The following is an 11,875-nucleotide window of genomic DNA, read 5'->3' on the forward strand; positions in this document are numbered from 1 at the left end:
GTAACAATGTATTTCATTCATCACAGTGGATTTGTCTGTACAGGAGATTTGAAGGATATGTAACAATGTATTTCATTCATCACAGTGGATTTGTCTGTACAGGAGATTTGAAGGATATGTAACAATGTATTTCATTCATCACAGTGGATTTGTATGTACAGAGGATTTGAAGAATATGTAACAAAGATACTTTATTCTTCTAGATTACTTATTTTATTATGTAGGTTTTCACTTTATTAATTTTAATTAAATCCCAAATGAAGTTAATAATGTTCCGTGACTGATTAGTTGAGCTGTTTACTGATTATATGGTTGTCATTGACAGCTCTATTGGCACATTGATCAGAACATTACTATCAGTTCCCCTTGTTCTCGCTCTTAATTCAAACGGTTTTGCCTAATTTGGCTAATTCTGCTCAACAGTATGTCTGACAGCTTATAAAGATAAAATTGGGAATTCGGTACCTGTGGTTGGCACAGAAAAGATAGTTCATTGTGTATCTTTGCGCTGAACAACAAAACAAACATTTCTAAGTCACCTTTCTGGTATACATTCACTGCATTATTAACAGTTTCAAGTTTAGTAACCGTTACAGTTTCTACCATTTTAGTTATAGCGTATCAGTTTGGAAGCAGGTCAGACTTGTATAGACTTGTCAAAGGTTACATTTACATAAACCCTTACTTAGACTTCATATATCTTTTCAAGAAGAGAAGTATACACATAGAAAGGTTGAGGTATGGACATTAGCTTCACCTAATAGGCTTCCAATTTCTAACTTAGCTGCACGTGATAACATATGCTTCATATTCTGACTGATCAAAGAAATGTTATAATAAACACTTCTTTCACCTCAATGAATACTTTACTGAAATGTGATTGGTCATCTGTAAAAATATAATATTCTGAAATTACCATGACAGCATCATAGCGTAACCTTATTCAGTGAAATGGTGTCAGGTGTAAGTTTTACATACCCTGTATGGAGAATACACACTTGATATTCTGTTTATATGATTTACATATCCTGTATATATAGAAAACACACTTGGTATTCTGTTTATGTGATTTACATAACCTGTGTAGAGAACACACACTGGGTATTGTGTGTATATGATTTACATATCCTGTATAGAGAAGACACACTTGGTATTCTGTTTATATGATTTACATGTCCTGTATATATAGAAAACACACTTGGTATTCCGTTTATGTGATTTACATAACCTGTGTAGAGAACACACACTGGGTATTGTGTGTTTATGATTTACATATCCTAATACATGTTCAGAGTGAGGGTGGATTCCGAACGTGTTCAAAGTGACGGTTAGTTCTTAGTGTATGTACACAGTGAAGGGGAATCCTAGCGTATCTCCATAATGAGGATGTGCTCGTATTGCGTCCATAGTAAAGGTGGGTTCCTTGTGTATACAGAATGAGTGTGGATTCCCAGAGTGTAGAGGGTGAATTGCATTGGTTTACTTACTTTGCAAGAGACCATATCTCCAACAGATCTGTGTTTACTTACTTTGCTAGAGGCCATATCTCCAACAGATCTGTGTTTACTTACTTTGCTAGAACCCATATCTCCAACAGATCTGTGTTTACTTACTTTGCTAGAGGCCATATCTCCAACAGATCTGTGTGACTGAATCGTTTCTAGTTGGTCCAGGCACCAGTCTATTTCGTCCAGAGTGTCCGTTGCCAGCTGCATTTGCTGTTCGTCTGAAATAATTGTTCGTGAAAACCATTAAGGCAAAAGTTTTCTGATTTGTAGTGAAAAGAAGTGGGATCATTATACACGAAACCATTTTATAATTTTGTTACACAGAGAAAAACATTTGATTTGTTTTCTTATTTTCAAAGCACTCGTTATATTAGCTTTATGATACGGACCCAATCTATAGCTAAAGTAGTGCTTTAAGAAACATATACCCATATAATTTTCGTGAAACAAAATGTTTCAAAATGTGTCAGATTTATTACTTTCCAATGAAAATGAATATATAAAATGAAACTAAAAGAAAACAAGTAAGTAAAATTGCAGGTTTTGTCTTCTTTTTCTACAAATAAATGTATGAACAATGCTGAAATATGGATAACATAACAATCTCTAGTTAGAGGCAAAAGAGAAGAAATTGACACACACACACACATATATATATATATGTATGTATATATATATATAAGACTTAATATTTAACGTCACTTAATAACTTAATTTATTATATGTGTCACTAGAAGTAGTGGACCTGTCTTTGCCAGAAAACTTAATAGGAGCAGAGGATGTGTAGAATGTGTCCTTACCAGGTAGTTTACTAGGAGGAGTTGTACATAATGCTTCCTTAATAGAAAACCTATTAGGAGCTGAAGATGTACAGAACGTTTTCTTATCAGAAAACTTATTAGGAGCAGAGGACTTACAAACTGTGTCGTTACCAGAAAACTTACTAGGAGCTGAGGATGTACAGAATGTGTCATTACCAGAAAACTTACTAGGAGCTGAGGATGTACAGAATGTGTCATTACCAGAAAACTTACTACTAGCTGAAGATGTGTAGAACATGTTCTTACCAGATAAATTACAAGGAGAATAGGATATACAGAACATGTCTTTATCAGAAAACGTACTAGGAACAGAGTATAAATAAAACTTACTAGTAACTGATGATATAGAAAAGGTGCCCTTAAACGATAATCTGATACGAGCTGAGGATGTACAGAATGTGTCCTTACCAGTTAATTTGATAGGAGCTGATGATGTATATTATGTGCCCTTACCAGATAATTTGATTGGAGCTGATGATGTATAGAATGTGTCCTTACCAGTTAATTTGATAGGAGCTGATGATGTATAGAATGTGTCCTTACCAGTTAATTTGATAGGAGCTGATGATGTATAGAATGTGTCCTTACCAGTTAATTTTATAGGAGCTGATGATGTATAGAATGCGTCCTTACCGGATAATTTGATAGGAGCTGATGATGTATAGAATGCGTCCTTACCGGATAATTTGATAGGAGCTGATGATGAATTGACTGCTCCTGACGAACGTTTTGATCTAGATAAAAATATAAAATCGATGTTAAAGTAAAATGTTAGAGTTTTTAAATCTGCTTAAATAGAATCCATTTTACTTTCATGTATAGCATGTTACTGTCTAAAACACATATGCTTTTCTTCTTTTCGAGTAAATATTAGTTTTAAAGTAAATTCACCAAATAACCGAATACTTGTTTATTATACTAACTTGAATCGTGAATATAAATTTGTACTGAAATAAATTTCTCGACAGAAAACAACCCAGTGAAAGTCGTTGTTTGTCTAAATGTAATAGTTTTGCATCATTCAAAAATTTTATCCATGCATCATCAATTTTTTTTAGCACAGCGAGATTTTAATTAAGATGGGAAAAGCAAAACGTTTATTTTATATCAGAGACCTGATTAATAACAAACAGATTCAGAGACCTGATTAATAGCAAACAGATAGGATACATTTAAGGTACAATGTACTGTTATGCGTACATGATATTGATGTTAATCGTACTTTATAAGAACGTGCTGCAGTTCTTCCAGTTCACGTGCTGCCCTTTTAACTCCTTCCTCATTCAGAGGTCGTGCTCATTCTGACAGGCATCATTACATCTTAGTTTCATTGTAAAGAACATTTTCTAATGAAGGCGATATAGACACAACAATCCATTGGAGCCCCATCAGGATGTTTGTCATCTCATTTCCGTATAGGCCCAGCATGACTAGGTGGTTAGGGCGCTCGACTCGCAATCTGAGGGTCGCGGGTTCGAATTCCCGTCACACAAAACATGCTCGCCTTTTCAGCCTGGGAACATTATAATGTGACGGTCAATCCCACTATTCGTCGGTAAAAGAGTAGCCCAAGAGTTGCCGGTGGGTGGTGATGACTAGCTACCTTCCCTCTAGTCTTACACTGCTAAATTAGGGACGGTTAGCACAGAAAGCCCTCGTGTAGCTTTGCGCAAATTTGGAAAAAACAAAAACAAACAAATATTTCCGTAGAGTAGAATGGTAAAAGTGCGCATGGGCCTATTTACTGCTGTTCTGTGTAAACCGATCGTAGTATTAAAATATCAAGCTTATGAAGCCATTCTTCTGGTGTTAGGAAAAGTGACATAGTTTACTGTTGTTCTTCAGTAGAATAAAGGGTTATGTTTAATGAGTGTGATGAAATATATAGGCACGGATGTCGACGTCACGTAAACCGAATGTTTAATATGAGTTACCCTTGAGAACTAGCCAATCATAACCTAGAGTTGTTTGTGTGAGGTTTAGTTTGTGCCAAAGAGGTGTGTACAGTACATAAAACACTTAAGTGTGATAATAGTTATAAAAATGTTAACTAATTTTTATAAAGATAAAATTAAAAATAAAAATAACATAACGGCAAAAGTTGTGTGAAATAGAGAAAATGATAACGTGACATAATATACAGGAAATGATATCAATATAGAGAAATTAAAGCATGAATAATACTAATAATGTAACGTAATATACAGGAAATGATATCAATATAGAGAAATTAAAGCATGAATAATACTAATAATGTAACGTAATATACAGGAAATGATATCAATATAGAGAAATTAAAGCATGAATAATACTAATAATGTAACGTAATATACGGGAAATGATATCAATATAGGATAATGTGACGTAATATACGGGAAATGATATCAATATAGGATAATGTGACGTAATATACAGGAAATGATATCAATATAGGATAATGTGACGTAATATACGGGAAATGATATCAATATAGAGAGATTAAAGCATGAATAATACTAATAATGTAAAGTAAGTTTAATCATGAATTTAGTTTTGAAAATCTTTTCAGAGACATGTGAAGGTCAACAACTCCGGGATTGAGATTGATATCATTTGGTGTCACAGTATTTAACAGTGCTATCCAATGAGCTTCTTTAGTTTCCCTGTTATTGTTAAATGTAAAATTTGTCTCTATACCCGTCAGTTTCTTGTCTTCAAAAGAGTGTCCAAAGCATGTTAAAGTGTTTTGCGACCGGAAGTTCTTTGTTTGTTTTGATTGTTGATTTATGGTTACTAAAAACATTCCCGTATAGTTGTTTTGGTTTAACCTACATATTGGAAATTTCAGTTTCGACATTGGACATTTTTTGTAGAGCGGGTTATGGAATTAGTGATTTTGAACTGCTTTTGGTTGTTTTTATTGGAAAATTTGTCCGTTTCCTGCATGAACTTACAGGTTTGACATCGCTTGTTATTGCAAAGATGACTGCCACCTGGTATCGACTTAAAGTTGACTTTAGCGTAAACCAAGTGTGAATGCAAATATTTACTTTTCTTAAAAGCAACGACAGGAACTTCGGTAAAAATAGGTTTTAATCGATCATTAAGTTGAAGGAAGTAAAAGTGTTTTTATTAAGTTGAAGGAAGTAAAAGTGTTTTTTATCATAAGTTGAAGGAAGTAAAAGTCTTTTTTATCATTAAGTTGAAGGAAGTAAAAGTGTTTTTTTAGTATCCGGGGTAGATTTTTTAGTTTATTGGGTGATAGGTAATAACCAGTGGAACACGAGAAGAATTGGTTTTAGGTAATTGTTTCAGGGTAGATGTACGTGGTATATTGTTAGCTTTCTTAGCTTGTTGGGTGATAGTGTTTTCTGTATAACCTCTTTCAGCCATAGTCTGTTTCAAAGAATTAATATGATGGTCATAGTTCTTACTGTCAGAGCATATCTTCTTTAATCTAAGTGCTTGATTGAATGTGATATTGTGTTTGGGGACAGCTTTGATTATGTAAGTATTGTGGTTTGTCTGTTGGTTTTCGGTACAAGTCAGTATGTAGAACACCATCTTTAGGTTTACATCCAAAAAACTTATTTGGGTAGTGGAGTAGTCTAGAGTAAACTTTATAGAACTGTGGAAGGTGTTATTAAGTCTATAAAACGACAATAATGAATCTTCATCTCCTATCCAAATGAAAAAAAAAAGCAATGTAGCGTTTCCAAAACGTTGGTTTGTCTGTGCAGTTTTCCAAAAGTTGTCTCTGTCTCTTAAAAATGTTGGCGTAGTTTGGTGTCATCTTGGTGCTCATAGCTGTGCCTTTTGTTTGAATATAGAATTCATTATTAAATTCAAAACCGTTAAGTGTAATTACAAGTTCAGCTAAGTCTGTAATAATTTGAGTGTTGGATTTGTCTAGTTTTTGCAGAGAACATTCTAGGGTTTTCAGGACTTCGTCATGGTGAATGTTTGTGTATAGAGAAGAAACATCCGTAGTAGAGAGAATATGGTTTTCAGGACTTCGTCATGGTGAATGTTTGTGTATAGAGAAGAACATCCATAGTAGAGAGAATAGGGTTTGCAGGAAGTTTTCCGTTGCTGTTAATGTCAGAGATCATGTTTAGAAAATGTGTTGTGTCTTAAATGTACGACGTCAAACGTAGGAGGGATATCTTTGATGTGGTGATCAACATAAGCAGGTAAGTTCTCGGTGGGCATACCGCAATTATAAGTAATAGAATTGTTGGACTTGTGTATCTTTGGTAACATGTAAAGCGACCTAGAACTGGGTGTTTAGGTGAAAGGAACTGTAACGTTTCACGACTGATGTGTTGGTTTTCTGTAAACTACATAGCTTGTCTTCAATTATTTTTAACAAATTCCGGGGTGGGGTCCAAATCTATCTTTTTATAGTGGTTTGTGTCATTAAGTTGTCGATAAGCTTCGTTGATGTAGTCGGACGTATCTTGAATGACAATGGTAGAAAACAATAAACAACATGGTACTAAACAGTAAACAACAGGGTACTAAATATTAAACAACATGGTACTAAACAGTAAACAACAAGGTACTAAATATTAAACAACATGGTACTAAACAGTAAACAACATGGTACTAAATATTAAACAACATGCTACTAAACATTAAACAATATGGTAATAAATATCAAACAATATGGTACTAAATATTAAACAACATGGTACTAAATATCAAACAATGTGGTAATAAATATTAAACAACGTGGTAACTAAACATTGAAAAAATATGGTAATAAATATTAAACAACTTGGCACTAAATATTAAACAACATGGTACTAAATATCAAACAACATGGTAAAAAATATTAAACAACTTGGCACTAAATATTAAACAACATGGTACTAAATATCAAACAACGAGGTAACTAAACATTAAACAACTTGGTACAAAATATTTAACAACATGGTACAAAGCATTAAACAACGTGGTACTAAATACTAAACAAAATGGTACAAAACAATAAACAACATAGTACAAAACGTTAAACAACATAGTACTAAACATTAATCAACATAAAACTAGACATTAAACAACGTAGTACAAAACTTTAAATAACTTGGTACTAAATATTTAACGATGTGGTACCAAACATTAAAAAACATGGTACAAAGTGTTAAACAACATAGTACTAAACATTAATCAACATAAAACTAAACATTAAATAACGTGGTACAAAACGTTAAACAACTTCGTACTAAATATTTAACAATGTGGTACAAAACATTAAACAACATGGTACTGAATATTAAACAACATGGTACAAAACGTTAAACAACATAGTACTAAACATTAATCAACATAAAACTAAACATTAAACAACATGGTACTAAACATTAAGCAACATGGTACTAAATACTAAACAAAATCGTACAAAACGTTAAACAACATAGTACTGAATTTAAGCAACACGGTGTTAAAAAGTAAACAACTTGGTACAAAATATTTAACAACATGGTACAAAGCATTAAACAATATGGTACTAAATACTAAAAAAAAATGGTACAAAACAATAAACAACATGGTACTAAACGTTAAACAACATTGTACTGCATATTAAACAATATGGTACTAAACATTAAACCCCATGATACTAAACATTAAACAACTTGATACTAAACATTTAACAATGTGGTGCAAAACATTAAACAACATAGTACTGAATATTGAAAAACATGGCACTAGATACTAAACAACATGGTACTAAGTACTAAACAACATGGTACTAAATATTAAGCCCCGTGTAATTGAGCGATTACCTTTTTTTAAGACAAATTTCCCTTTTACCATTTTGGAAATTATAAGAAGAGAAGAAAAAAATAGTTAGAAGATGCTTTACCAAACCAATGTTAAATTTCCTCAAAGGCTGAAAAAAGGTTAGAAGCTGCTTTACCAAACCAATGTTAAATTTCCTCGAAGGCTGAAAAAAGGTTAGAAGATGCTTTACCAAACCAATGTTAAATTTCCTCGAAGGCTGAAAAAAGGTTAGAAGATGCTTTACCAAACCAATGTTAAATTTCCTCGAAGGCTGATTTCTACCAAGGACAACCGGTTGTCCTTGAATAAAGATAAAAACTTCTACGTAAGGTAAAAAGCAAAAATACATTCTTTGTACAAAAGTCAAATAACAGCAATTCATATACTAAAAGGTACTTGAGAGGAAAAAAAAAGAAGAAAATCAAATACTTCATCTTTAGTTAAAATTAGGTTATTTGTAAACTGAAATACAATGAGCTGATGTAGAAGAAATACTTACTATTCGACAAAGTAACACACATACTGGTTTGTTTGTTTGTAGTTAAGCACAAAGCTACACAATGGGCTATCTGTGCTCTGGCTACCATGGGTATTGAAACCCAGTTTCTAGCATTGTAAGTCCGCAGACATACCGCTGTGCCACTGGGAGCCACACAGATACTGGAAGCCATGTTTTAGTTTAGAACAATCCTTCTAAGAATACGTATATATAAAGTAATTACAACCAAGACCTAAAATTCTTAGCAAAATCACCACCAGATGGCTCTCTTTAGACAGAAAAAAATTTATAGATCGACATTATTCGACTTTTTACAAAGAAAAGTTCACGTGGAACTACCTCGTTCTGGGATCTCATCAGAAGAGCACCATGTGAAGTGATATTTCCAAGAGTGAACGGGTTTGTTATCATATAACGGCGATATAGCAAGGTCACGACAACGAAGAAAAGACTGACCAGATGATAAACATGCTACTTAAGATGTAAAATAACCCTTGTGAAACACCATGTTTATTAATGCATCACTGGTGTAAGATAAGGAACTAATTGAATGTAAGCTGCTCTCCAGAGAAAAATTTATTATCTTTAGTTGCCTTCCTTTTAAATCAATCTAAATTGTAAGCCTAAAATATTTCGTTATAATGTATTGTCTAGGCATCATGAAGTATTTCCCTTTTACCTATTTGTTAACCTTAAATGCTATTTTGGTGCTGTCTTAAATTTTATTACGTTAACGTGTATTAAATCCACCAGAGATTAATGTCCACAAAGGATAGCTTTAACGAGACCTAAATATTCATGATTGCGAGTGGAACACTACCCTAATCTTTACATCTAATCTCAAGTTTTAATCATTAAATACTGTCTTAATCGCTTCTTAAGATGTGCTTACCTTGTTGCAGGAACGTTCGTGATACGCATGTAATTATTGCGTATGTTCCTCAACCTCTGTAGGATTTGGGCGAAGGGGGTAACTATTAAGTCTTCCAGATGTCTGAAAAACATATTTTCAATGTTCTCAGATGTTACTATTTCTTACACTTATCAGATAAGATTCAGTTTCAACATACTAATGTATGTTAACATGAACATTACTAACTTTATCATTCAACATGCACAACCTCGCACTATGTCGTATACCAGTTTTCTCTTACGAACTTCACATTATATGAGATGTCATAAGCATTCTTATACTAACTATTTTATACATAATATGCTCTACTTTTTCAAATGCAGACTTTCAAAAATTGACTGTATAACAGTTTTTATAATGTGCACGCCCCAGCTGATGAAGCGGGATTATAATCAATTATATTTGTCATAAGACAAAGGTATTAGGCTTGTTTATTTTAAACATTACATTATTTATTCATTTTCTTTAGTGTTTCTCCGAGACGGAAAAGAGTGTAGTATATAATCATGTTTCTCCAGCTCCTAAAAGGCGTTCACACCATAACAAAGTGTTTAATAGTAATTTAATCATATGCTGTCCGTCATATCTTCTTGTTACCAATTCTTGTTTCTATTGTTCATAACACACATATGTTTATGTTATTATGAGTCCTGTAAAAGTAAGAACTATAAACGCTAAAAGTCTGAATGATTAAATTGTTTTAAACCTAAGTAACTTATAAACTCCAGTTCGTCTCAAACGTCTTTCAACATAAATATTGAATGAAGTAGAAGTAATAAGTACGTTGTTTTTACTCTGTATTTTCAGAAACAAGTGTAATTCTGAAATGTTATTTTAAATATGTATCTAACCCAAAAATCGATCGATCGTAAAGAGATTGCCACGCGTCTTGGTGAAAACTTTTAACAAGAGAAAATCCTCCGGAGGAATTACTAATACAAAACTTCAAAGAACGCAATGAAACTCCCAAAACATTGTTTTGGTGTTTAAAGTCTTTCTAATCTAAGGCTACTTTTGCTCCGGGCCATTCTATTTTGACCTGGACTTGCGCTGTAAGAATGGTTTTCAACACGTTCATGACTTTTGGGACATTCTGCGAGCTTGTAACTGTTCTTCAACTATCTTTTATGACTTTCGTTGGTTGAGGTCTTATCAAACATATCTATTCAATGAACGATCCAAGACAATCAAAGTATTTTATTCTTAATATTTCTTCTGCTTCGTGGTTTTCTTGTCCTCATTTTGGATTCTAATATTTTAGAAGACCTCTCTTTCTGATCGTTTTAACTTTAACAGGATCACAATCATGACTGCACCCATAATGTTTCATGCAAGCAACGCCTGCTAACCTTGCACCTTCAAATGAAAACTCGGTAAACATGACTTGTGAATGTTCTACAGTTATATATTGACTACTTTAGCACTGAAAATCGGTCTTCCATGGGAAAATTCTTTTGCAAAAAGTATGGACTTTCACCAAAATCTCAACAGATTCGGGGGAAAGAAAAATTTCAAATTAAGATTTCTCTGCAAGAGGTGAACCGAATAGAATAAAAGCTGTATTTTACGAAAGCTCTACCACTAAGTTATGGTTGAAAGTATTTTACGAAAGCTCTACCACACTTTCAACCATAACTTAGTGGTAGAGCTTTCGTAAAATACTTTCAACCATAACTTAGTGGTAGAGCTTTCGTAAAATACTTTCAACCATAACTTAAAATAAAAGGTACATGTTGTTTTGGTCATCACAATATCACAAACGATAAAAAGCACGAAGCTGCCTTTCAACCATAACTTAGTGGTAGAGCTTTCGTAGAATACTTTCAACCATAACTTAGTGGTAGAGCTTTCTTAGAATACTTTCAACCATAACTTAGTGGTAGAGCTTTCGTAGAATACTTTCAACCATAACTTAGTGGTAGAGCTTTCGTAGAAGTTTTCCGGATATTGTGATGACCAAAACAGCCTGTACCTTTATTGTTTGCCGGATATTGTGATGACCAAAACAACCTGTACCTTTTATTGTTTGCCGGATATTGTGATGACCAAAACAGCTTGTATCTTTTGTTGTTTGCCGGATATTGTGATGACCAAAACAGCTTGTATCTTTTGTTGTTTTCCGGATATTGTGATGACCAGAACAGCTTGTATCTTTGTTGTTTTCCGGACCAAAACAGCTTGTATCTTTTGTTGTTTTCTGGATATTGTGATGACCAAAACAGCCTGTACCTTTTATTGTTTGCCGGATATTGTGATAACCAAAACAACCTGTACCTTTATTGTTTGCCGGACATTGTGATGACCAAAACAGCTTGTATCTTTTGTTGTTTGCCGGATATTGTGATGACCAAAACAGCTTGTATCTTTT

The 11,875-nt window shown here is 33.3% G+C and overlaps 1 protein-coding gene across 1 annotated transcript in view; it reads right to left on the bottom strand.

Annotated features, from left to right (window-relative positions):
- Positions 1-11,875, bottom strand: part of LOC106462717 (cAMP-specific 3',5'-cyclic phosphodiesterase, isoforms N/G-like) — a 69,292-nt gene that overhangs the window by 24,443 nt on the left and 32,974 nt on the right. Inside the window, exons 3-5 of the mRNA XM_022390040.1 lie at positions 9,487-9,588; positions 3,008-3,063; positions 1,614-1,726 (exon numbers count right to left, since the gene is read on the bottom strand). Coding sequence (XP_022245748.1) covers positions 1,614-1,726; positions 3,008-3,063; positions 9,487-9,588 — 271 coding nt within the window. The remainder of the gene's footprint in view (positions 1-1,613; positions 1,727-3,007; positions 3,064-9,486; positions 9,589-11,875) is intronic.

The sequence above is a fragment of the Limulus polyphemus genome, unplaced genomic scaffold (assembly GCF_000517525.1).
Source record: "Limulus polyphemus unplaced genomic scaffold, Limulus_polyphemus-2.1.2 Scaffold1231, whole genome shotgun sequence".
Taxonomy (NCBI): domain Eukaryota; kingdom Metazoa; phylum Arthropoda; class Merostomata; order Xiphosura; family Limulidae; genus Limulus; species Limulus polyphemus.